General features: G+C 32.3%; 8 protein-coding genes across 8 annotated transcripts; 6 read left to right on the plus strand and 2 right to left on the minus strand.

The window, feature by feature from the left end:
• Positions 1–669: 669 nt before the first annotated feature.
• Positions 670–1,365, plus strand: PWA37_002743 (uncharacterized protein; the record flags this gene model as incomplete). The annotated part of the gene is made up of 1 exon (XM_064859297.1): positions 670–1,365. The coding sequence occupies one exon, from the start codon at positions 670–672 to the stop codon at positions 1,363–1,365; it is 696 nt and encodes a 231-aa protein (XP_064713767.1).
• A 639-nt stretch (positions 1,366–2,004) lies between these two features.
• On the minus strand, positions 2,005–3,054 carry PWA37_002744 (uncharacterized protein; the record flags this gene model as incomplete). Its single annotated transcript, XM_064859298.1, has 1 exon — positions 2,005–3,054. The coding sequence occupies one exon, from the start codon at positions 3,052–3,054 to the stop codon at positions 2,005–2,007; it is 1,050 nt and encodes a 349-aa protein (XP_064713768.1).
• A 1,970-nt stretch (positions 3,055–5,024) lies between these two features.
• On the plus strand, positions 5,025–5,966 carry PWA37_002745 (uncharacterized protein; the record flags this gene model as incomplete). The annotated part of the gene is made up of 1 exon (XM_064859299.1): positions 5,025–5,966. The coding sequence occupies one exon, from the start codon at positions 5,025–5,027 to the stop codon at positions 5,964–5,966; it is 942 nt and encodes a 313-aa protein (XP_064713769.1).
• A 566-nt stretch (positions 5,967–6,532) lies between these two features.
• MCD4 (mannose-ethanolamine phosphotransferase MCD4) lies at positions 6,533–9,310 on the plus strand (the record flags this gene model as incomplete). Its single annotated transcript, XM_064859300.1, has 1 exon — positions 6,533–9,310. One exon carries the CDS (start codon positions 6,533–6,535, stop codon positions 9,308–9,310), a length of 2,778 nt encoding a protein of 925 aa, XP_064713770.1.
• A 2,195-nt stretch (positions 9,311–11,505) lies between these two features.
• Positions 11,506–12,936, plus strand: PWA37_002747 (MFS transporter; the record flags this gene model as incomplete). Its single annotated transcript, XM_064859301.1, has 1 exon — positions 11,506–12,936. The coding sequence occupies one exon, from the start codon at positions 11,506–11,508 to the stop codon at positions 12,934–12,936; it is 1,431 nt and encodes a 476-aa protein (XP_064713771.1).
• Positions 12,937–13,609: 673 nt separating this feature from the next.
• PWA37_002748 (cAMP-dependent protein kinase) lies at positions 13,610–15,091 on the plus strand (the record flags this gene model as incomplete). The annotated part of the gene is made up of 1 exon (XM_064859302.1): positions 13,610–15,091. One exon carries the CDS (start codon positions 13,610–13,612, stop codon positions 15,089–15,091), a length of 1,482 nt encoding a protein of 493 aa, XP_064713772.1.
• Positions 15,092–15,778: 687 nt separating this feature from the next.
• MRP49 (mitochondrial 54S ribosomal protein mL61 MRP49) lies at positions 15,779–16,186 on the plus strand (the record flags this gene model as incomplete). Its single annotated transcript, XM_064859303.1, has 1 exon — positions 15,779–16,186. One exon carries the CDS (start codon positions 15,779–15,781, stop codon positions 16,184–16,186), a length of 408 nt encoding a protein of 135 aa, XP_064713773.1.
• Positions 16,187–19,190: 3,004 nt separating this feature from the next.
• On the minus strand, positions 19,191–24,260 carry PWA37_002750 (uncharacterized protein; the record flags this gene model as incomplete). Its single annotated transcript, XM_064859304.1, has 1 exon — positions 19,191–24,260. One exon carries the CDS (start codon positions 24,258–24,260, stop codon positions 19,191–19,193), a length of 5,070 nt encoding a protein of 1,689 aa, XP_064713774.1.
• Between the last annotated feature and the right edge of the window lie 2,891 nt (positions 24,261–27,151).

Genomic DNA, 27,151 nt, shown 5'->3' on the forward strand with positions numbered 1-27,151 from the left:
AAAATAAACAAAAAAAAAAGGAAAACTACAAAAGCAAAAATAAAACGGAAACGAGAGAAGGGAAATGACGCGTATCTAATTTGGAAAAATAAACAAACATCGGATACGAAAAAAAACAATTCAGATACATTTTTGATGTAAACAAATAAGTAAGCTTTATTGACGTTACCTCGAGAAAAATAATAATATTATATGGTTAATGGTGTCCAGGATCCACAAATACTAACAAAACTATTAATAAGTTTATTATTGATATCCACATTACGTTTTCGAATGTTTGTTTATATCATAATAATACGTACCCCCTCTTCCTCTATACTTTTTTTTTTTTGAAAATATTTACGCAACTTATTGAAACTTTGTTTGTCATTCAGTTTTTTTCATTTACAGAACTGTTTATATAATACTGAGAATCAATCTTTGAAATTTGGTTTACTAGAACATATATATAGGAGTCAAATCTTAAACAAGTTTTTTCCCTCACCTTCTTCTTCACTCTTTTTTTCCTTTGTTACTTCAAATCAATGTTTAATCCTTTCTTTGCTACGTGATCACTAACAACCCAACTGTACAGAGTTCCCAAATATTCCAACTACATACTTTCGCTAAATTATTCTTTCTCCTATAGATCCAAACAAACTCGTATATACACATATATATTAGTGAAAAATGCAATTCAAAAATCTTTCTTTAGCTACCCTTGCCATCGCTACTGCTGTTTCTGCTGAAGGTTACACCCCAGGTAACGTCTGGTCCACTTTGACTCCATCAGGTACTTATGAATGTGGTATCGTTCACGCTACTACCACTTTCGGTATTGCTGTTCAAACTATTGCCTCTACCAACAAGAGAGATATTGTCTCCCAAATTGGTGATGGTCAAATTCAAGCTCCTGTTTTATCTACAACCGCTGCTTCTTCTTCTTCTTCTTCTGACGTTACCACTACCATCACTAAGGCCATTACCACTACATTAAAACCATCTTCTTCTAAATCCTCTTCCACTTCTTCCTCTAAGACATCTTCAGTCTGTAATGCCTCTGCCACCATTGCTCCAAAGCAAACTGCCTGCAAGAATAAAGGTACTCTACAATTAACTTTGAAGGATGGTATATTGACTGACAGCAAGGGCAGAATCGGTTCTATTGTTGCCAATAGACAATTCCAATTCGATGGTCCACCACCACAAGCTGGTGCCATCTACGCTGCTGGTTGGTCTATCACACCAGAAGGTAACTTAGCTTTAGGTGACAAAGATGTTTTCTACCAATGTTTATCCGGTGATTTCTACAACTTATACGATGAACATATTGCCGAACAATGCTCCCCAATCCACTTAGAAGTTGTTGAATTAGTTGACTGTTAAAGTCAATCGCAAAATTAAGAATATTTTCTGTTAAAAGATATTATTTTCTTTATTTTTAATTTCATTTTTCTTATTTAATAACCTAACTAACTATTCTTTTCTTTTAATTATGCAAAACCAGATAAACACTACCTCTTTACTGTTGTTAGTTTGTACTATTCCCTTGTATGCGTTCGTAAATAGATAGACTCTTCCCTCATCGCATATATACACGTATACATGTATGTAACTTAGTGATACCCTTCAAAACAAACTTCTATCTTATTTATAGTGATTGATATATATATATGTATGTATATATAAACATAACATACATCACTATACAAAGTCTTTAAAAAAATAATTGGAATAAATAAAAAAAGAATAAATAAAAGAAAAGCCATTTTCAATTTTTCGAACAAAAATAGCATGCAAGAACTGAAATTAAAATGATTATCACGATCACTTTTATCGCGAAATAATCACTCTTCCATGTAAGAAAAAACTGGAACTATAAACAACATAATGCAAAAGGAACGGATGCAATAAAGGGGCTAAAAGCGAAACAAAAAAAGACCCATGCAGAATATATCATAGAGAGTGGTTTTGGAATATCTAATCAATTATGAAAAAAAGTTAAAGTCACCCAAAGATGCTTCCTTAACAGGATACTAAATCAACAGCTTGTAAGTAAACTGGAGAACATTGTTCGGCAATATGTTCGTCGTATAAGTTGTAGAAGTCTCCAGATAGACATTGGTAGAAGACATCATTGTTACCTAAAGCTAAGTTACCTTCTGGTGTGATAGACCAACCAGCAGCGTAGATGGCACCAGCTTGTGGTGGTGGACCATCGAATTGGAATTGTCTGTTGGCAACAATAGAACCGATTCTACCTCTGCTATCGGTTAGTATACCATCCTTTAAGGTCATAGATAATGTACCATCGACCTTACAGGAAACGGCTGTGACAGGATCAGTAGATTTGCCACTAGTGACTTGACCGTCACCGATTTGAGCAGCAGCAGACTTAGTAGCAGCTTGAACTTGACCGTCACCAATTTGGGAAGCAGCAGCCTTGGTGGTTTTGGCAGCTTGGATTTGACCATCACCAATTTGGGAAACAGCAGCCTTAGTAGTCTTAGCAGCTTGAATTTGACCGTCACCTATTTGAGAAACGGCAGCCATAGTAGTCTTAGCAGCTTGGATTTGACCATCGCCTATTTGAGAAACAGCAGCCATAGTAGTCTTAGCAGCTTGGATTTGACCATCGCCTATTTGAGAAACAGCAGCCATAGTAGTCTTAGCAGCTTGGATTTGACCATCGCCTATTTGAGAAACGGCAGCCATAGTAGTCTTAGCAGCTTGGATTTGACCATCGCCTATTTGAGAAACAACAGCCTTAGTAGTCTTAGCAGCTTGGATTTGACCGTCACCAATTTGGGAGACAGCAGCCTTAGTAGTCTTAGCAGCTTGGATTTGGCCATCACCAATTTGGGAAACTACATCTCTCTTAGCAACTGAAGATGTGGCCTTGGCTGCAGAAGTGGAGATCCTAACGACGGCAATACCGAAGGTAGAGGTGTAGTCAGTCAAACCGCCACTGTAAGTGCCAGATGGGGTTAAAGTGGACCATGGTTCAGTTGGGACGTAAGCAGCCATGGCAGAAGTAGCCAAGGCAGCAGTAGCTAAAGTTTTTTTGTATTGCATTATTAATATTTTAAATGAAATTAATATGTATTAATCTAAACAGTGTTGTTTCCTTAAAAAAAGGTATGAATTTGAATAATTGATTTTCTTTTTTTTTTTTCGAATAGTATCGATTTTTCCTATATTACTTTTTACTGGGTAAATTGCATCCAATACGACAAGTAAAAGGTTAACGGAACGACAAACTAGACGAAAGAACACTTTCTAACCAATTTTGCCAGTTTATATATTAACAAAAAAAGTTGAAGAAAGGAAAAAGAAAGCTTTTTGCTTATACATACATACTATATGTAATATGAACTTACGAATCATCTACTTCTAATTATAACAGTTTACTATTTAAGGTAACATCTCTCATAATTAACGTCTATAACAGGTATGAAAGTGCAATCTGTAGAACATTTCCAGCCTAGGCAAAACGAACTCCTGGAAAGACTCTGTTCAGCGGTATGACGACATCTGTATTCTCCCCTCGAGGGGGAAGAAAAACACAATAGCACAAAGTGATATATCTCCTCATCTGGAAATATTTGTCCAACCCACAGGCCCATATTATTTCCTTATTCGGTAATTTTTGGCTGTCTTAAAGATCCCGAAAAGGGGAAAAAAATATTTCAAGAGCTAAATTTAGAAGTCGTTTTTTTTTTTCATAAGCAAGACACAAAAAAAAAACGAAAAAAAAAATGAAAAAAAAAACATTGAAAAGAAGGAAAAGGAGAAAATATTTATTTCTATTAACAATTATAAGGGGAATAAACCAAGCATGATCACTTTACCATAAAAGGCAAAAGGTAAAAAAATAAAAAGTGTTAAAAAAAGATCAGACTGATCTAAAATAAAAGACAGCCAAAACGATCAAATTAAGAGAAGTTATATGTCTTTGGTTCTCAAACTCCATTATACCGCAATCCTACAACAATGAACAGTTAAAGTCAAGAAAAGCTGTCTAAATATTATAGGCAAGTAACCATGACATTTGGCTTTGCTATTTACACTACATAGAGATTTTTCTTTTGTAACACTTCCTTATAATCGACACTGTGTCTGTAATAGTTAGCAGTGGAATATATTCCTCAAAAAAAAAAAAACTGATATTAAAAGTAAGAACTTCTTAGTGATTGGGCCCTGACATTCCTCTTTCCTGTTATCTTGACACCTGGCTTGTCTTCCATATTACAGGTGACACTTCTAAAAGGATATATGTAGCTCTAAAATAGCAACAAAAATACGATTCTGTAAAAATTTTAATCCAAGAACAACACTTTATGTGTTACTAATGTCTATGATTTGATGTAATTAGTGTTGCTTTGGTGGAAAATTGCCTCGCAACATTCGCTCTCTTACTCCCTTATTATTTCCGAGAAAGAAAACAAAAAAACTCTCCATATTTTTCCAAATGCGGTAATATTTGCAGAAAACCAACGATGAGATTTTGCCAAATCAGGTTAAAATCTAAGGTAGGCTGAATTGCCTAATATCTTTACCTAAACAGGAAAAAACAAAAAAAAGAAAAAAAGAAAAAAAGAAAAAAAGAAAAGTGCAAGATCAAAGTGAAAACTTTTTTCTTTTGTTTAATATTGTATCTCCTTCAATTTAATAAAAAACATGTATAATGAAAGGTGCATATATTTGATATTACAATGTAATTGACCACACCACCAGCAACTACTCTATTATGGTTTTCCATTTTAATACATTTACTATCTAAAAGAAGAAAATTAAAAATGTTGTCATCTATTTTTTTTAGTAATGAATTAGACTACAATTATCTCATGTATCCTCTATTGTGTGTGATGATTCAATGGTATATGTCATTCACAAACATATATAAAGATAGTATGTTCTAGCAGAAGACACAGCAATCTTTTTGCTTTTTCTTCCCTATACTACAACTCTTCCAACAAAAACCAGAGAAAACTAAACAGAGATTTTCTTTTAAACTATATCAACACAAGCATACAGAAACAGAAATGCAATACAAAAAAACTTTAGCTACCGCTGCCTTGGCTACTTCTGCCATGGCTGCTTACGTTCCAACTGAACCATGGTCCACTTTAACCCCATCTGGCACTTACAGTGGCGGTTTGACTGACTACGCTTCCACCTTCGGTATTGCCGTCGTTGGAATCTCCACTCCTGCAGCTAAGGCCACATCTTCAGTTGCTAAGAGAGATGTAGTTTCCCAAATTGGTGACGGTCAAATCCAAGCTGCTACTGCCACCAAGGCTGCTGTTTCCCAAATTGGTGACGGTCAAATCCAAGCTGCTAAGACTACTAAGGCTGCTGTCTCTCAAATAGGTGACGGTCAAATTCAAGCTGCTAAGACTACTAAGGCTGCTGTTTCCCAAATTGGTGATGGTCAAATCCAAGCTGCCAAAACCACCAAGGCTGCTGTCTCTCAAATAGGTGACGGTCAAATTCAAGCTGCTAAGACTACTAAGGCTGCTGTTTCCCAAATTGGTGATGGTCAAATCCAAGCTGCCAAAACCACCAAGGCTGCTGCTTCCCAAATTGGTGACGGTCAAGTTCAAGCTGCTACTAAGTCTGCTGCTGCTCAAGTCGGTGACGGTCAAGTCACTAGTGGCAAATCTACCGATCCTGTCACAGCCGTTTCCTGTAAGGTCGATGGTACATTATCTATGACCTTAAAGGATGGTATACTAACCGATAGCAGAGGTAGAATCGGTTCTATTGTTGCCAACAGACAATTCCAATTCGATGGTCCACCACCACAAGCTGGTGCCATCTACGCTGCTGGTTGGTCTATCACACCAGAAGGTAACTTAGCTTTAGGTAACAATGATGTCTTCTACCAATGTCTATCTGGAGACTTCTACAACTTATACGACGAATCAATTGGTGCTCAATGTCATCCAGTTTACTTACAAGCTATTGACTTGGTATCCTGTTAATTGCATTCTTTCCAAAAAGAAAATAAGCATTAATCTAAACTTATTATAATTTTCATTTTGCATTATATATTACTAGTTCGTTCATGTTGCTATTTTATTATTTTTTCTTCGAAATTTCCCAATGTTGCAAACATTGTTTTTAGTTCTTAAAGTTTTGAATGTTTTAAATTCAGATGCTTTCATGTTTTATGTTTTTTATTTAATTCTTATATATTATTTGTACACTTAGTCATGATACATCCAATAAATAATGTTCTAAAATCATAAAATATATTTCAGTCTGGAAACCTGACCTATTATTTCAACTGGAGAGTGGAAGCTACTTGCATCTCTAGATCATTAGTGTTTACACCTTTAGCTTACATGTTCATTTTTCTTACATTAGAATTTTGCGTTTTATATGACGAAAAAATTACTCCAGAAAAATTTTGAACTGTCAAGGTTATAAAAACATAAATATATAATTTATATGTGTAATAAGAAAACTTGTTATTGGTAAACATGATACATTCCTTTCCTAGAAATCACCAAAAAAGTGCAAATACGATAGAATTAACCAAATCAGTATGGTATGGAACAGAAATAGAACTTCCCTTTTAATAATTGGGGTCCTTTTTCATCTCTTTTATCTATGGTCAATATTTGATATATACTTTGTATCACCCTTGGTTCACGGAATGTCCCAATACCGTAGTACAAACAATCCACCTGCTAAAAGATTGTTTTTAATTGTAGGTGATGGATTGAGGGCAGACACCACTTTTGATAAAATCACACATCCAGTATCAGGTGAAACGAACTTTCTGGCACCTTTTATTAGATCTATTGTCGAAAATAATGGAACTTATGGAATATCACATACAAGAATGCCCACAGAGTCACGTCCAGGCCACGTTGCTATGATTGCAGGGTTTTATGAAGATGTTAGTGCGGTTACGAAAGGTTGGAAGGAAAACCCTGTCGATTTTGATAGTTTTTTTAATCAGTCTACCCATACATACTCTTTTGGATCCCCTGATATTTTACCAATGTTTAAAGATGGAGCTTCTGATCCAAATCGTATAGATACCTGGATGTATGGTCATGAATTTGAAGATTTTACTCAATCTTCAATAGAATTAGATGCCTATGTTTTTAAACATTTGTATTCTTTATTCAATAATGCTACTATAAATAGTACACTTAATACTGAAATAAGACAACAAGGGAATGTCTTTTTCTTACACCTATTAGGTTGCGATACTGCTGGCCATTCTTATAGACCATATTCTGCGGAATATTATGACAACGTGAAGTATATTGACACTGAAATTTCAAAATTAGTTGAAAAAGTTAAAGATTTTTTTGGTGATGAAGATACTGCGTATATTTTTACGGCTGATCATGGTATGAGTGCCTTTGGTTCTCATGGCGATGGCCATCCTAATAATACTAGAACTCCACTTGTAGCATGGGGTGCTGGTTTAAATAAACCCAAGAGGAATAATGTTCCGGTTTTCGATAATTATACTAAATCATGGGAGTTAGGTCATATTGTAAGAAATGATGTTAAACAAGCTGATATTGCATCATTGATGGCTTATCTAATTGGTGTGAACTATCCTGCCAACTCTGTTGGGGAACTGCCACTATCTTACATTGATGGAGATGAAGATAACAAATTAAAAGCATTATACAACAATACTAAAGCTATTCTAGAACAATACGTTGTGAAAAGAGAAGAAGTTAAGAATTCTCAGTTTGTATTTAAAGATTATCATAAATTTGTTGAAAAACCTTTTGAAGATCATTTAGATGAAATTCATTCTATTATCGATCGAATTGCTAAAGGAGAAATTGATTTAGAAGAACAAGCTATTTCTATGATTGAAAATCTTATGACAACCACACTGGAGGCACTACATTACTTAACCACATACAACTGGAGATTAATTAGAACAATTGTCACATTAGGATTTATTGGATGGGTTGTTTTCTCATTCAGTATATTCTTAAAGTTATTTATTATTCCTAGTCATCAAAACATTAAAGGAAGAATCACACTATTAAATTTAACCTTTTTCATTTTGGTTAGTTTATGCTTAAACTGGGTCTTATACTACCAACGTTCTCCATTCAATTTCTACATGTACTTACTATTCCCACTATATCTATGGTGTCAAATTGTTGCTAATCGATATGTGTTACAAATAGGTATCAAAGAATTATTCCGTGGAATTTCTGTATTAGAAAGAATTACAATTGCTTTCTTAATAGTAATGATCTATGAAGGGATTGTATATGGATTTTTCCATCGATGGATTTTTAGTATAATATTTATTTTATTTGCAATATATCCAACAGTATGTGGATTGCAAACTAATTTGCTAAAAACCTTAGCCTGGTGTTTTACATGTATTTTTATGTCTACTTTCACATTATATGATGCAGTTAAAATAGAAGATCTGACCCAAATTAATTATGCTGGCTATTTAATTATTATTAGTTCATTTTATGGATTGAAAAAAGTTAACAAAAGCATTTCATCTAATACAAGAACAATACTTTTAGTTCAAATGCTATTAGCAATCTTAATGTTAATTGTGACTAATAAATCAGTTGTATCTTTACAAAAAAGAGAAGGTTTACCATACAGTGCCCAAATCTCAGGTTGGTCTTTATTAATAATTTCTTTATTTATAACACCATTTTTCCATTATTTAACACCTAGTAATAACTATAGAGTCAGATTATTAATCATTTATCTAACATTTGCACCTACATTTATTATATTGACAATATCATTTGAATTATTGTTTTATGTGTTTTTCACAGCCTTTGTTGTTCAATGGATTGAAATTGAATCAAGCTTAAAACAACAAAGTGTAAAAGACAACTGGTTGCAATTGCTAAGAGTTTCAGTAATTGGATTTTTCTTATTACAAGTAGCATTCTTTGGTTGTGGTAATGTTGCATCAATATCATCTTTTTCCTTAGATTCAGTTTACAGGTTATTACCAATATTTGACCCATTCCCCATGGGTGCATTATTAATGTTAAAATTAATTATTCCATATATTATATTATCATGTGGATTAGGTATACTTAATATGAAATTAACTATAAAGGATTACACAATATCTACATTAATTATATCAACAAGTGATATATTGTCATTAAATTTCTTCTATTTATTGAAGACGGAGGGATCATGGTTAGACATTGGTATCACCATATCTAACTATTGTTTAGCTATATTGTCATCTTTGTTCATGTTAGTATTAGAAATGGTTAGTCATATTTTACTAAGAAATGTGACAATAGAAGCGACTCCACTGGAGGATATCGAAAAGAAGGAAAAATAACGATAAAAATAAATATAATAGATAGTATATATATTTTTATTAAATCATAAACTAATCACAATTATAACTAAATTATTATATATCTTACCTAATGGTAAGATTCTATTTGATCAGAATATGTAAACATTTATTAGATGTGAGTCAAGTTTGTAGAGCGAGAATTAAAGTTTGGTGAGTCTTTATTTTTTTATAAAAAAAAAAACATAAGTAAGAATCAAAAAATAATATGTATACATATATATAAACAATATGTTAAATCCTAGAAAAACCAAGATCACATAAAAAAAAGAGACTTTCTTTTAGGTTCCAGAAAATTGCAGTAATTTATTATATTTAATCCTTTTTTTTTTCCTAAGAAATATTGTTCAGTGTACATAACTGCTGAAACAAATAGAAAAATATTTATCTGGCGATTATTTTTTTAGATCTGTTTTATAAAATTTTGCAAGTATTTATAATATTTGAAAAAAAAAAAAAATAAAAAAAATAAAAAAACTTAATATAGTTTCTTTATCTTTGTCAACTAATATTTCGTGGATGTCATAAATATTAGTCATAATAGATGACAAAAATGGTGATATTATTTCAGTTTTGGTATATAATTATGGTGGTGTAGCTGAATAGCTTTATGGCTCAAAATATTTTTGTGCATATACGCAATAGGAAAGCTATTTGCTAAGATAAATTCCATTTTATATTCATATGTTGATTATAAAAAAAAGTGCTAAAGACTTAAAATCTTCCACTTTTACAATTCAAATTTCTTAGAACTCCCAGAAGCACATATGTCACTGAAGGTTGCTGATTGATTCTTCTCCTCTCTTTGTAATTATATGGTTTTGTTGAAATAGAATGTTCTATAATAAAATAGATAGAACAATAAGATTTTAGCAGACACTAAACGATAAATTGTTGAGTAATAATTGTTGAGAGGTCACCAAAAGTTGTTGAGTTTTTTTATTAAATATCTTACTGTTCGTAGAGGAAAATGGCTTAATGTTAACATATATAAAGCCAAAGATTTCATCATACATTATTTTTATCTTATTTACAATCTTTCTATATTATTATTTCTATGTTGTATATAGAGAAAGAAAGTGAAGAACTTTATTATAATTTTGTATACTAAATCTGTTTAATATAATATTGAGAATGTTTACTATATATCCAATGAATAAAGGCGCTCATTCTCAACAGGTTTGTCTTTCAATTTGAACCAATGTTGACACATTTATTCTGCAAATGTTCCTTATAAATAACAATAAAACAAAGAATCTTGCAGACAAACACAATGGAAATTGAAGGGAAAACAACCGAAAACAAAAAAAAGAAACTCAATTAACTGCTTTTATCATTCAATACGATATTTTGGGTTGTTTCTGTTTTTTTTTTTTTTTTTTTTTTTTTTTAATTTTTTCCTTTCCCTCCAGTTCTGTCAATCGTCTCTTTATTATAGCCGTTATAGATTGAGAAAGAGGCTTTCTTGTTATAAAGGCAGCCTGCTTTTAGACAGGGGAAAAATAAGAAATAATAAAACAAACAAAACAAGGAAATAGGGACATCTAGAAGGATGATGTAAGATTTAGACTAGATTGGGGTTAGCATAAACCATCTTAAAACTATGTATTCAAATATGAACACACATACATTCATGCATATATATATTCATTTTCTTACGACATTTATACGATATTATATAGAAATAAAAGGTTTCAAAATAACAAATAAATAAAAAAAGGTTTATAATAGTGTTGTATCCAACAATTTAGATTTTCTATAATTGTAGTGCAGGCAATTTCAGATATAGATACAAAAAACATCATAGTAATTTGATATTATCCTAATTTATCTATCTATCCATCTATCTTTATATTCTGTTAGTTAAGTTTCAATATAAAAAAAATCAAATATCTTGTATAATCATTTAAGTAAGTAAATTTACAGATATATATTTTTGACATGACCTATATAACGAAGGATAATACTTCACTAAGTCAAAACTTAATTAATAACTCGTTTCAAAAAATATTGAAAATATTAGAGTAGAAGAAACACTAGAAGAAGAAGACGAAGAAGTCGTTACATTACAGCGATTAACTGAAGAAATAAAGCATCATCATAAAGATAAATGTATTTTTAGAAGACCGAGCTTATTTATATTATCCATATTAGTATTTTTATTTGGATTTAGTGAAATGTTATATTTAACACCGTTTATCACATTAACAATAAACAAGATTTGCCGTGGTATTCATGCAAATTTATGTGATTCAAAAGAAGTTCAAATGTACATGTCTCAAATTGGATCAACTACTTTAATATATTCAGGTATAATCAGTACCTTAATGAGTGGAAAATGGGGTCGGTGGTCCGATCACTATGGTAGAGTTAAAATATTCGGCTATATGGGGTTAATAAGAGTAATAGGTAATCTATTACATTTGCTGGCTTTATCTTCATATGTACCATTCAATAAATGGTTAATTATTCTTTCTGCCACTGTAAATTCAATTAGCGGGGGTATGTTTGCATTTTTTGGTAATGCAAATAGTTATATAAATGATATTGTGGAACCTGAGGATAGAATATTTTCAATCAGTTTTGTCACCAGTCTTATGCAGATAACTACAGGGATTGGACCATTAACAGGATCTCTTTTAGTTAAATGGTATAATGGAAATGATTCGGTACCCATCTATGTTGCTATTGCAGCCGGTATTCTATTCATAGTTTTATGTTTTACTATAATAATAGAACCACGTCATAATCTATGGTTAGAATACACCAGAGAACAATTTACTATCAAACAAATGGAGTTATATCAAGAATTTAACAATGACATTACCAACTCTTCTTCTACTTTATGGTTCAAAGCTCAAAGATATGGTAAATATCATCTAATAAAATTAGTAGATTTCTTGGAACCCTTCAAACAATTTTGGTTAAAGGATAAACCTTCCTCAGTGAAATGGAATGTTTTATTGTTAGTTACTATTGATATTCTTTTTGGATCAGTTATGATGGGAATAATGCCTAGTTTTTTATTATTTTGTACATACAAATATCATTGGAAAAGTGTGGAATTAGGCTACTTCATATCCTTCTGTGGCATAGCAAATGGCATAACATTATTTTTATCGTCACATTATGGTATGAACTTAATGAAAAATGTAATTAAAACAAATCCAAATAATGTGGATAAACTAGATAAAGTTTCTATTGGCATGTCTTTGATATTTTTAACTGTTAGCAACTTTTTTATGATAAGATTCTCCAACTATTCAAAAATCATCATAATCTTTGTCATTTTAAGAAGTCTATCAAAGATATGCAGTCCAATTGCTGAAGCAGCAATTATGAAACATTATAAGAAAACAGGAAAGAGTACAGGTCAAGTGTTTGGTGCCATTGCATTGCTGAATTCTTTATCCATGTTAATTGTGCCACCAATACTACTAAGAATATACGGATTTACTATTAGTATAGGACCAGAATTGTTTTTGTATTTCCCTTTAACCTGTTGCCTAATTGCACTTATAAATTGCTATTTTTTAAGTGTCAATGCTCCAATTGAGAGCTCAAATCTTATGAGATCCTCAACTCCACTTTATGGAACGGAAGGTTAATTAATTAATTCATTCACTCATTAATTCATTCACTATTAGCATCGCTTTTGTTTCTATCTTTTGTCCATGTGTTCCTCTTCTCCTTTATTTTTTTACTTTTTATTTATTTATTTATTTAATGCATCCAATACAGTAATTCAACATTATCCCCAATAGAATCGACGTTATCAGGCAAGTTGAAAAGAAAAAAGGAAAAAAAAAGATAAAACAAAAAAAAAACAAACCTAGCCTTCTTCTATTTTCTGTATTTCCAATTAGCATAAACAAGTAATAGATGATGTTGATAAAATGAAAATAGACAAGAAAATTCACATCACAGAATAATAATAATCAAATAAAAAAAAGAAACTAAACTTTGTTTAAATTTGTTGCCTTTTCTTTTCATTTCTTTTTTTTAATTTTTTTTCCTTCAATTTGCTTTCGTTTCTTTTTCTTTATATTAAAAAATTCAGAAGTAAGAAAAGTCCAAGGCTTTTAAGGCTAGTATCTCATACTGTTGCAATAAACGCTTATAGACTAGACGAATCATAGTCACCATACATTATATATTAGTAAGGACCGTTAAAACATTATCGATAAGATAAGATAAACTTAAGATTGCTAAATAAGTTAGTGAACTTTCCCAAAAAAATTTTTTTTCCCTCCCCCTTATTTTCAACTACTTTTGTGTAAAATGTATGTGGACCCACAGAGGAATAACCAGGTACGGCGGTTGACTTTAAATATTACACCCAAGGAAGAATTATCTTATCATAGACCAAGACCTGCGAATGAAAATGCTATAATGTCTAATAGAGAACAATCTCCACAATTGGATATTGCCAACTCTACTTCTCCAGTATACTCAATTCCTAAAGATGAAATACAGATTTTAAAGGAGCGTCAAGCGAAAGAAAAAGAAGAAGAAGAGGTAGTAGTAGAAAGGCAACATGAAAAGAGTTTACAAGTGGATAGCCAAAATTTATCCATCATAAAGGAATTGGAAACCGGAAGCACTGCTGTTACTACTACCGCTGCAGCAGTAGTTTCTAATAATAATAATAATCATAACCATAATCATAATCATCATCATAATAATAATAATAATATAACACAGAATACCGCTGGTGATGATAAATCTTTATTCAATTCTGTACAGGAACCTTTAACAGTTAAGGGAATAGAACATGATATGTTATTACATGGTAAAAAGACCTCTGGGAAATATACTTTCCAAGATTTTCAAATATTAAGGACTTTAGGTACTGGATCTTTTGGTAGGGTCCATTTAATTCGATCAAATCATAATGGTAGATTTTATGCATTAAAAGTTTTAAAAAAGAAAACAATTGTAAAATTTAAACAGGTTGAACACACAAATGATGAAAGAAAAATTTTATCAATAATATCACACCCCTTTTTAATACGAATGTGGGGGACATTCCAAGATTCGCAGCAAATTTACATGGTAATGGATTTTATTGAAGGTGGAGAATTATTTTCTCTATTAAGAAAATCAAAAAGATTTCCAAACCCAGTTGCCAAATTTTATGCTGCAGAAATATGTCTTGCTTTAGAATACTTACATGATTTGGAAATTATTTATAGAGATTTAAAGCCAGAAAATATTTTACTTGATAGGAATGGCCATATTAAAATAACAGATTTTGGTTTTGCAAAATACGTTCCTGATGTGACATATACCTTATGTGGAACACCAGATTACATTGCTCCAGAAGTTGTCAGTACGAAGCCTTATAATAAATCTGTAGATTGGTGGTCATTTGGTATAATAATATATGAAATGTTAGCTGGTTATACCCCTTTTTATGATTCTAACACTATTAAAATATATGAGAAAATATTGAATGCCCCATTGAAATTTCCAGAATACTTTGATTCCTTAGTGCAGGATTTATTGAGAGGGTTAATCAACAGAAATTTAAGTCAAAGATTAGGCAATTTGCAAGGTGGTACTGAAGATGTTAAAAACCATCCATGGTTTGAAGAGGTTGTTTGGGATAAAATATTAGCAAGATGTATTGAAACACCATACGAACCACCAATAAGACATGGACAAGGTGATTCATCTCAGTTTGATAGATACCCTGAAGAGGAACTTCACTATGGTTTTCAAGGTGAAGATCCGTATCATGATTTATTTAAAGCGTTTTAGTTTTGTTGAGGTTTGCATTGAATATTTTTTGATCTACTTTTATTTTATTTTATTTTATTTTTGTTAAAATGCATTTGGCCATACATAGCCTATTTTCTTTGTTTTTACTTCTAAAAAGAAGTATCTCTATATCTATTATTTATCCTTTCCTTCATCTGCACGTGCGATATTTCTCTCACTTTACTAGTATTATTATTTTAATACTAGATTTACATCAACTATTTAAATTTTTTTTGTCAATTTTGACTTTTCTCCTAAGATAAATCTATTTTGTTTCTAATTTATATAACTTAACATAATTTATACAGCATATTCATAGACTATATTAACGAATTAAATAATATAATGCAACTTGTCTTGCTAAACCATTCTTTTCTTCCTCTTTTATTCCATTAGAATCTGAAAATATATATTTTTTGTTCTTTTTTCTTTTTTTTTTTTAATTTTGTGAACTTTTTATCAAAGGTTGATTCAATTCCCGATTAAACAAGGAAAATTCAACTGAAATGTACAAATGTAAAACGTATATATCAAGGGAGAATGATAACAAACACAGCTTTGATTTCACATTTTTGCTAGCTATTATTCTTAGTTTTCATTAAATCTAGTCAAAATTTTGTCTAGGTAATTGAGGTAATTCCATCAAGAGAAAAAAAAATAAACAATAGAAAAAGACACTTATAAAATATGGCCGGAAAGTCAAGAGTCGTTAAGCAACTATCAATATTAGACAAATTAACTTTTACTACAAAGAAACCACAAATAATAATAAATCCCACTAAGTACCAATCTTTAAAATTAACCTTCCAAGTACAGAATCACAATGGACACATGGGTGCACGTAAATTTTGGCGTGAATATTTACCTACATTAAAATTTTACAACCCAAACTTTGATATGAATGTCACTAGAATCAAAAATGATGATAAGTTAGTACAAGTACCCTGCGTATTAGAGATCTTGGATGAACAGGGGAAATCTTTGGAAACAATTAATATGAAAAACAAAAGATCTGAAGATATCATGGATGAGTTTTTAAGTAAGATTGACTATGAAGTAATAAGTGAGGATAAGTTAATAAAATTCAGTAAATAGTCTAAGTAAAATACTTCCTTCAGAATTAATTTTTGTTTTGGCCTTTATTTTTATTGCCAAAACAAATAGCATATGTACAAGTTTTATATATATAACACCCACATTTTTCTGTAAATAACCACATTAATTTTTTTCCTTTTTCTATTTTTTTTATTTTGGTTTTGTTGTTCAATATTATCTTCTTTAATCAACAATGTTCTTATACTTCATCACCTCAAGGATTAGCATTTTAATTATTGGTTTTGTTTATTTTATATATATGTTATAAGGCAGATATTTGATGTATTATTTGTGGTAAAATCAATCATATCTCAATAGGAAAAGACTTTTAATATAATAGTGCTTACCTTAAACGTTGGTATTGTTCTAAAAGACTACTTGAGAGTAAAAACATTGCCATTAGAACTACTGATTTGCCTCTACTAGTAGAATGTATCTAATAAAATATATGTTAATTATTACACAATGTAGTAACTAATGATTACAATAGCATACTTCAATCTATGAGCTTAATATAGTGTAATTGGTGACAAAGTTTGCGAGGTAATTATTGATGAATTGGCAAAATAAAAACAAAATTAAGATTAATATGTGAAAACTCAAAATTATTATAATGACATTGTTACTGAGAAAGGGTAGGTTAGGTGGAGGTTAAGTTGTAAAGAAAATTGGCATAACGTTAGCAAATAGTTATTATATGTGATGTCAAATAATCCTAAAGATATAGATTGATAGTATTATTCAGGAATGAAACTATATTAGTAGTGCTTTCCAACAGTAGCAACACAATAGTAGTTAAAGCATATCATGACTATATTGAAATGGATTAAAGTATAGTAAGATAATGAGATAATTCGAATGTGTATGGATAGAAAAAAAATCTATTGGGAAGATCTATACAAAGACCTTAGACAAATATAATTAGTATGAAAACAATAAGTTATACACATCTTGGGAGATAATCTTGTACAACAGAATCAATGTTCAATATTATTTGTAATCGTGTAAAAACGTCCCGATACGGAGCTTTCTTAAAGAGAAACTATCCAACTCTTGTGACCCTTTCAGTTTTATGGGAACTTCGTATTACATTCTTTTATATGTCTTATATGTAGAAAAAGTAAGCTAAACATATGGTTTTAATCTGTATAACTCCTTAATACAAATTTTTAATATTTTTCGAGAGTAAATGCATCTTGCAAAACCATTGTCAGTATGTTATATGTTAGTAATTTCGACGTATAACGTAATTTTTTTCTTTGTTTAAGATGAAGACTTATTTAGATATAAGAATTTTGTTTGGAAATAAATTAGTATAATTCTTACCACACATGAGCAGTTAACAGTATAGCTTAGAATAATAGTTCAATATTATTCTTAGTTGTTACAGTGTTAAACCATAACTATGGGTACTGATTATTAAGTTGCAGCTGTGTAGAAATTACGTTAAGATAACTGAAAATTGTTTGATTACAATTAGCACAGGCTATACCACAGGTTTGGTTAACGATGTTGTCAATGAGTGTTAAAACAAATATCTATGTTTATTTCATAGACAAATTCTGAATGTTCTTATTGAACCATACGCTACCATAGGCATTATCAATTAAATGTTAGTTTAAACTGATTATAGTAAACATGACAATGTAGCTTACCGTAGAAGTCTTCAGTCTAACTGATTTAAAGACAAAAAAAGTGAACTAGAATGTTTCAGAAATCATTATAACAACAAGATTAGTATAGAGGGATTCACATAGAATATCATTCACACTAGTGAAAATGTTTGATAGTAGAAGATGTAATCAGATATATACTGAATTTTAATTTTGATACAGGATTTCAATATCAAAAACTCTATTAATATTCATCATGTTAATAATATGCTAAAATAAGATAAACCTATAATCGGATGTTGGTGGTAATGTAAGTTCTCAGCTATTTATAGCATAATATTAATGATGTTAGAGATCTACTTTATATTCCTTGGTTTTTTTGTTCTCCATAACTAGTAAATAAGATATAGTAAGATACAGTGGTACTTATTTTATTTCGGAGTTCTTTTTTACATAAGCTTTTATAATTTTCCAACCATTTAGTGCGAAGAATTTAGATTATCAATGGTGTCTCCAATCGCATTCCAACATAATTGAAGAATAATTTTAACCTAAATAGATACTTTTTCTTACTTAATCAAAATGTCCAGACTATGGTCGTCGTAACTACATAATCCCTGCATTGTGGAATCAATAATCTGACATTATATTTTTGTGGTGTAGTCATGTTAGTCAAAATTATTACTGATTTAAAGTAAATATATGGGTGTTTAACTTACGAGAAAACTCTGACTTGTTGAGTTTTTTTTTCAGTTTTTTTGGTATATAAAAAGAATAAAGAAGAAAATGGATGATTTTGGATGAAAATTACGATGACATCTTTTATCTTCAGCCATGTCTTAGAATTAATTTTTTCAACTTTATATCAATTATTTTTATTTTCTTATAAGTAAATGATGGAGTTAGTAGTTGAGAAACGTAAAGAAATAAGGAAATGAGGTTGGTTTTAAAAAAAACTTTACTATGAGTTTTTATGGAGTCTGCAGATAGAAAACATTTTTTACTCATCGCTTGACAAAAGTAAAGGTAAACATATTTTTAGTTGATTAAAAATATATGTAGATTGATCCTTTGTACTTTTGGTTTTCTTCTACAGCAATTTTTATCATTTGTTGACTCTCAAACTTTATATTCTTATATTATAATCCTTTTTTTTTAGGCAGATCATTATTTAAGAGCAATAAAGATTGTTATGTAACAACAGATCAAACTTTAGTACCCATACAATAAACCTGGTCGTTGTTTTCTAAAAAAAAAAATTACCACCAAATTAATATATATATAAAAATATATATTATACGAGTGGAAAATAGGGTATAAGTAAATATTATGATATACGAGACTGATATATATGTATTTACCTATATATATTGTTTTATTTGAAAAAATTATCAAAATATGAATGGAAGCACAGAGAAAAGTGCCAAAGCAAAGCTTGACCATTTAACCACGATATTAGGAGCAGAAGCTTCGTATTGCAATAATGTTACTGTGCTCGATTTGCCACTCGACTCTGTGGTTTGGGAAGATGCGTGTAGTGGCTCTTGTGCAACAGTAATTTGTTGACTATTCATAATAATTGAAGTAGATGAACCTGAAGTTTCATAATGTGATAATGTTATTGTACTGGATCTATCGCTTGGTTTTGCAGTCTGGGAATATACCTGTAATGGCTCTTGAGTTACAGTAATCTTTGGAGTATTTATGATTGCCTCAGTTGAAGAACTTGTTTGACCTTCAAAACCGTTTCTTTTGGACGATGATTCACTCTTCATAGTACCCCAACTGTTAACATCAGAAGTTTCTATATTTCTTGTAGTTGCAGTGTTCTCGTTAAAAGACCTTGACCTGTCAGAAAGTGCAGAAGAGAAAGATGATTCAATTTTCATAGTGTTCCAAATATTAGCATTAGATGCTTCTACATTTCTTGTCCTTGCAATGTTCTCCTTCGAAAATTTTGAAATCCCAGTATATGCTCCAGAGAATTTCGTAGAAACTACTGATAAATTCCAATAGTAATATCCTAGGCTTGTACGTGCGATTGTTGGAGTAGCTACAACAACAATGTCAACTGGACTGCTGCTACCATTGGAGTCAGTGGTGTATGATGTGGAGGTGGATTGAGCAGAAGCAGAAGCTACTAGACCTGGAATAAATGAAGTAATAGCACTTGGTTTTGGAGTTTCAACAACAACAACCCCAACTGCACTACTGCTGCCATTGGAGTCGGTAATATATGAGATGTATGAAGAAAGAGCAGAGGCTGATCCAACCATTCCAGCACTGTATGCTGTGATAGTGCTGTGTACTGGAGTAGCTACAACAACAATGTCAACTGGACTGCTGCTACCATTGGAGTCAGTGGTGTATGATGTGGAGGTGGATTGAGCAGAAGCAGAAGCTACTAGACCTGGAATGAATGAAGTAATAGCACTTGGTTTTGGAGTTTCAACAACAACAACCCCAACTGCACTACTGCTGCCATTGGAGTCGGTAGTATAGGAAATATATGTGGAAAGAGCAGAGGCTGATCCAACCATTCCAGCACTGTATGCTGTGATAGTGCTGTGTACTGGAGTAGCTACAACAACAATGTCAACTGGACTGCTGCTACCATTGGAGTCAGTGGTGTATGATGTGGAGGTGGATTGAGCAGAAGCAGAAGCTACTAGACCTGGAATGAATGAAGTAATAGCACTTGGTTTTGGAGTTTCAACAACAACAACCCCAACTGCACTACTGCTGCCATTGGAGTCGGTAATATATGAGATGTATGAAGAAAGAGCAGAGGCTGATCCAACCATTCCAGCACTGTATGCTGTGATAGTGCTGTGTACTGGAGTAGCTACAACAACAATGTCAACTGGACTGCTGCTACCATTGGAGTCAGTGGTGTATGATGTGGAGGTGGATTGAGCAGAAGCAGAAGCTACTAGACCTGGAATGAATGAAGTAATAGCACTTGGTTTTGGAGTTTCAACAACAACAACCCCAACTGCACTACTGCTGCCATTGGAGTCGGTAGTATAGGAAATATATGTGGAAAGAGCAGAAGCTGATCCAACCATTCCAGCACTGTATGCTGTGATAGTGCTGTGTACTGGAGTAGCTACAACAACAATGTCAACTGGACTGCTGCTACCATTGGAGTCAGTGGTGTATGATGTGGAGGTGGATTGAGCAGAAGCAGAAGCTACTAGACCTGGAATGAATGAAGTAATAGCACTTGGTTTTGGAGTTTCAACAACAACAACCCCAACTGCACTACTGCTGCCATTGGAGTCGGTAGTATAGGAAATATATGTGGAAAGAGCAGAGGCTGATCCAACCATTCCAGCACTGTATGCTGTGATAGTGCTGTGTACTGGAGTAGCTACAACAACAATGTCAACTGGACTGCTGCTACCATTGGAGTCAGTGGTGTATGATGTGGAGGTGGATTGAGCAGAAGCAGAAGCTACTAGACCTGGAATGAATGAAGTAATAGCACTTGGTTTTGGAGTTTCAACAACAACAACCCCAACTGCACTACTGCTGCCATTGGAGTCGGTAATATATGAGATGTATGAAGAAAGAGCAGAGGCTGATCCAACCATTCCAGCACTGTATGCTGTGATAGTGCTGTGTACTGGAGTAGCTACAACAACAATGTCAACTGGACTGCTGCTACCATTGGAGTCAGTGGTGTATGATGTGGAGGTGGATTGAGCAGAAGCAGAAGCTACTAGACCTGGAATGAATGAAGTAATAGCACTTGGTTTTGGAGTTTCAACAACAACAACCCCAACTGCACTACTGCTGCCATTGGAGTCGGTAATATATGAGATGTATGAAGAAAGAGCAGAGGCTGATCCAACCATTCCAGCACTGTATGCTGTGATAGTGCTGTGTACTGGAGTAGCTACAACAACAATGTCAACTGGACTGCTGCTACCATTGGAGTCAGTGGTGTATGATGTGGAGGTGGATTGAGCAGAAGCAGAAGCTACTAGACCTGGAATGAATGAAGTAATAGCACTTGGTTTTGGAGTTTCAACAACAACAACCCCAACTGCACTACTGCTGCCATTGGAGTCGGTAATATATGAGATGTATGAAGAAAGAGCAGAGGCTGATCCAACCATTCCAGCACTGTATGCTGTGATAGTGCTGTGTACTGGAGTAGCTACAACAACAATGTCAACTGGACTGCTGCTACCATTGGAGTCAGTGGTGTATGATGTGGAGGTGGATTGAGCAGAAGCAGAAGCTACTAGACCTGGAATGAATGAAGTAATAGCACTTGGTTTTGGAGTTTCAACAACAACAACCCCAACTGCACTACTGCTGCCATTGGAGTCGGTAGTATAGGAAATATATGTGGAAAGAGCAGAAGCTGATCCAACCATTCCAGCACTGTATGCTGTGATAGTGCTGTGTACTGGAGTAGCTACAACAACAATGTCAACTGGACTGCTGCTACCATCTGAATTAGTAGTGTATGATGTGGAGGTGGATTGAGCAGAAGCAGAAGCTACTAGACCTGGAATGAATGAAGTAATAGCACTTGGTTTTGGAGTTTCAACAACAACAACCCCAACTGCACTACTGCTGCCATTGGAGTCGGTAATATATGAGATGTATGAAGAAAGAGCAGAGGCTGATCCAACCATTCCAGCACTGTATGCTGTGATAGTGCTGTGTACTGGAGTAGCTACAACAACAATGTCAACTGGACTGCTGCTACCATTGGAGTCAGTGGTGTATGATGTGGAGGTGGATTGAGCAGAAGCAGAAGCTACTAGACCTGGAATGAATGAAGTAATAGCACTTGGTTTTGGAGTTTCAACAACAACAACCCCAACTGCACTACTGCTGCCATTGGAGTCGGTAATATATGAGATGTATGAAGAAAGAGCAGAGGCTGATCCAACCATTCCAGCACTGTATGCTGTGATAGTGCTGTGTACTGGAGTAGCTACAACAACAATGTCAACTGGACTGCTGCTACCATTGGAGTCAGTGGTGTATGATGTGGAGGTGGATTGAGCAGAAGCAGAAGCTACTAGACCTGGAATGAATGAAGTAATAGCACTTGGTTTTGGAGTTTCAACAACAACAACCCCAACTGCACTACTGCTGCCATTGGAGTCGGTAGTATAGGAAATATATGTGGAAAGAGCAGAGGCTGATCCAACCATTCCAGCACTGTATGCTGTGATAGTGCTGTGTACTGGAGTAGCTACAACAACAATGTCAACTGGACTGCTGCTACCATTGGAGTCAGTGGTGTATGATGTGGAGGTGGATTGAGCAGAAGCAGAAGCTACTAGACCTGGAATGAATGAAGTAATAGCACTTGGTTTTGGAGTTTCAACAACAACAACCCCAACTGCACTACTGCTGCCATTGGAGTCGGTAGTATAGGAAATATATGTGGAAAGAGCAGAGGCTGTACTCACTGACCCTTCACTGTATGCAGTAGTTGTACTATACACTGGAGTAGCTACAACTATAATATCTATTGGACTGCTACTACTGTTTGAATTGGCAGTGTATGAGGTGTAAGTGAATAGAGTAGAAGAGGAATCTATCAATGCTGGAATGTATGTGGTAGTGACTATTGGGGCTGGAACTGCCTCATAGTAGACAACTATAAGCTCTTCATTATAAGAATTAAACATTGATGTAAGTGTTGTTGTTTTAGTAGTTGTATCAGCACTTAAATCCGATAATGTAGTTGTGATTGTTGAGGTTGTTGTCATATATGCAATGGATCCAGTATATGTGAAAGATATATCCGAAAGGCTACTGAAACTTTCATCGGGGAAACTGTATAAATTACTACCTATACCATTATCCACAGTACCATCTGGCAAATTTATTGAGATTTCTAATACACCTTTTTGATTCTGGTTAATGTATAAAATCTTAAAGGGATAATAGTAACCTTCTTCCATATATATTGTCTGTGCGTCATTATCCATACCATACCTTGCACTACCAACAACTGTGACAAGATATTTTGGGGATTTATAATCTTCATGTTGACCACCACACTTAAATGCTTCACCAGAACCTAGATAAATAGTAGCAGAATCATCGACTTTAGTGTTTAGGGTGTAAATACCTGTTAGTGGAGCTTTATAATAACCGGTGATTTCCATCATGAAATTGTTCATATTAACACCTGTGTATCCATAGGGAGGATTAGTTAGTGGCCAACCTGAATCCCATGTTAGATTTAAAACACCAGTAACTGTGCCAACATACTTATTTCTTAAATAACCACCTTCCAAAAACCATGATTCTCTATAACTCCAAGTATCATGTATAGGGTATTGAAAATATCTAACAGTAGCTCCAACAGTACCATTGTTTGGAACTGAGCATGCTGCTGGTGCATAGGCCGCAGTAGCAAGTTGTAAATATGTGTGTAACCCTAATAGTAAGGTAATAAGGTTCTTATAATACAATAACATAATGTATTATTAAGAATGAAAATATATGATTATGCTTAGTAAAATGTGTGAAGACGTTGTGACCGTTAAACAAAAAAAATCTTAATGTTGGAACTAATATATAGCTATGTTATAATTTATCTAGTGAATTATTTTTTTTCATCTAATATTTGTTCTTTATATTTTGGAGAAAAGTTAGTTCTACTGAAAATCTTAGGGCGGAAGATAGGATTATACCCAAAAATCAACAGATTGGATCCAACATCTTTTTATATTTGAGAAACCACACATGAAGTTTAGTCCATAATATGATATAGGCTGTTGGAATTTTTTTCTCCCTTTGAGAAATCACACATAAAGTTGTAGTTTCATAATAGGATATAGGCTGTTAAAATTTTCTCCAATTTGAGGACATTTCACTTAGTAATAGAAATGTTAAAGATTTTAACAACCTAGCCAAGTAAAAGTTTTAATGCAAAAAAACAATGTAGAATATAATAGATTCGTCTGTATTACTAGGGAGTATGCAAGATTGATGGTGTCATACGTTATAAAAATAATGATAGAATGTATGTTTTCCTCTTGAAAAAATAGGAATTTCTTTTTGTCCAAAAAAAAAACATTACTTGCAAAATTTTAGGATTTCTAAAAGTCTAAAATTTTTTCTTTTTCTTTTTTTTTTTTTTTTCTTATTCCATTAAACGAATTCGATTCAGATTGCATTAATTTTTCGATTTTCAAATACCGGAGCGGAATTATTCTATTCTAGGGTTGTCCGATATTCCAATTCTACGGAAAGAAGTTTCGAAAAGTGACGGCTATCTGAAAAAAACCTAGGGGTAAGAATTTTACAGATTGAAAAGGGTCACACATATGGCACCGATACAAAAGAGATCGGGTTTAGGGCAATATTCTGTATGTTCCCTATGGTCATAGTTACTTGGAGTTGGAGTTTTTATAAGACACTTTGGAATTGGTCAATTTACATGGATTTCAGAAATAACTCAGACAGAATAAATATAATAAGATAACTCAAATAACAACTCTACTTTAAATTCTAATTTTTTTTTTTATGAGTTTATGAGAAATTCATTTTGGAAAATTATCTTATCACTTTTAAATTTAGGTTTTTTTCTTAAAGTCTAGTTGAAAGTGGGCATTTGGCGAGTGAATGAAAAGAGAGAAGCATTCAGACAATACGTAAGTGTGATCGGTATATATATATATATATATATATATTCATCTTTAATAAACCAATAATAAAGATTTATGTATACTTGTTGAAGTCCAGTTAACAGTTGTTTTATGATTGTCTGTCTTTGTATATTTAGTGTTGTTTATGTGGATATTTCTAGACTACACTGTTTTATTCAAAACTGGTATTAGTAGGGTTCAGTTTAAAAAAAGTTACTTATGTGCTACTTTACAGTAGGGGTTGCAGTAAATTTTTAAAAACTTTTCCTTATGGACACATTTTTGTAACGACACATCAAATAGCGTTGGGGTTTTTATTTTAAAAGCCTTACTCTAAAAGGAAAAACATAAAGTTTTGCCCTTGCCTAGTTTGTGAAAAACTTTATAATGAAATCTAAAAATATGATTTATATTTACTTTTTCAAATATTCTTTGTCTTATTTCAAAAATGTTAAGAAGGTCACTATAATTTAGGATACAATGTGGTTAAAATGTGAAAAAGTGTCGGTTGTTACATAGTGCAAGTAAATATTTTATTTTCGTTTTTTTTTGTTTTTTTGAGATTCCACTAGATCTTTTTTCAGATATTAATATTTCTTGTTAAGTTGTTTTATTTTTCAAATAAACTTATTATGGGCGTTTCTATATTATACATTTAAAGTTATATACAGAAGAGTTTGAAGAATTTTAGTTTTTTTTAATAATATTATTATTCGATTATCACTGATAACCTTAGTAACGTCTCAGCCTTATCTTTTTATGAATTTTTGGCAGGGACGTATCTATCTTTTGGTTGAAATACCAAAGAAATCTTTAAAAATATCAATTATAAATTAGAGTTATAAGAGAAAGAATATGAAAGAAGAAAATATACTAATATAGACTACTACTTTACTTAAGAGGGTATATTCAATGATTTATATGTTAACAAGTTATACTGTATTCGATTAAAGAAAGAAAGGAAGGAAAGGAAAAAACTTATATTAAGGGATATTTGGTTGAATACCTTTGTATTCTAATGATTTCCCCCCCCCATAATCAAACTCAATAAGGTAAACAAATCAAGATGTACCTATCTCATATATTTTATTATGTAGAAAAAAAAAAATCAAATATTGTATATGTGTATTTATATATGTTCATTTACTCTAATTAGTTTGGTTCTGTTATAAAACTAGATAATATTCTGTTTTAGGTCTACTTATCTTTAGTTGGCTATAGTTAATTGTTTTTTTAGATTATTAAAGTCTTAAGCAACTAACATGAACAATTCAATTGTCAGAACCTTTAGTTTGATCACTCTGTGTTGTTCATCTTAATCTGTTATTTTTTAAGTGTTAAAGTTGTTTTGTGGCAGATATGAAGAAAACTGCGTGGAAAGTTTTAAAAAGGATAATTCAACATAGATCTTATTTTCCGACCAGGATACATGCATTAGCTAAAGACCCAAACGCTTATGTCTAATTAGAACTAGTTGATAGTCAATACATAACGGCCGCTGTCTATTTTTCTTCAAGAAAATAGAGTTAAAAAAGTCGCTCAAAGGACAAGAACTTTAGATTTAATAATTTATTAACGCCGATAAAATAACTAATTAAATGTCTTAAAAGAAAAAAGGATGTAAGGCGGAATTGGTGAAATCCATTATCCTAATGGTTTATTTGTGTTATTTAACTCAAGTGAATAATGATAGAATTTTTGGAAAATAATTAATTTGG

Source organism: Arxiozyma heterogenica (genome assembly GCF_036370985.1).
Source record: "Arxiozyma heterogenica strain weizmannii chromosome Unknown scaffold_22, whole genome shotgun sequence".
Classification (NCBI taxonomy): Eukaryota; Fungi; Ascomycota; class Saccharomycetes; order Saccharomycetales; family Saccharomycetaceae; genus Arxiozyma; species Arxiozyma heterogenica.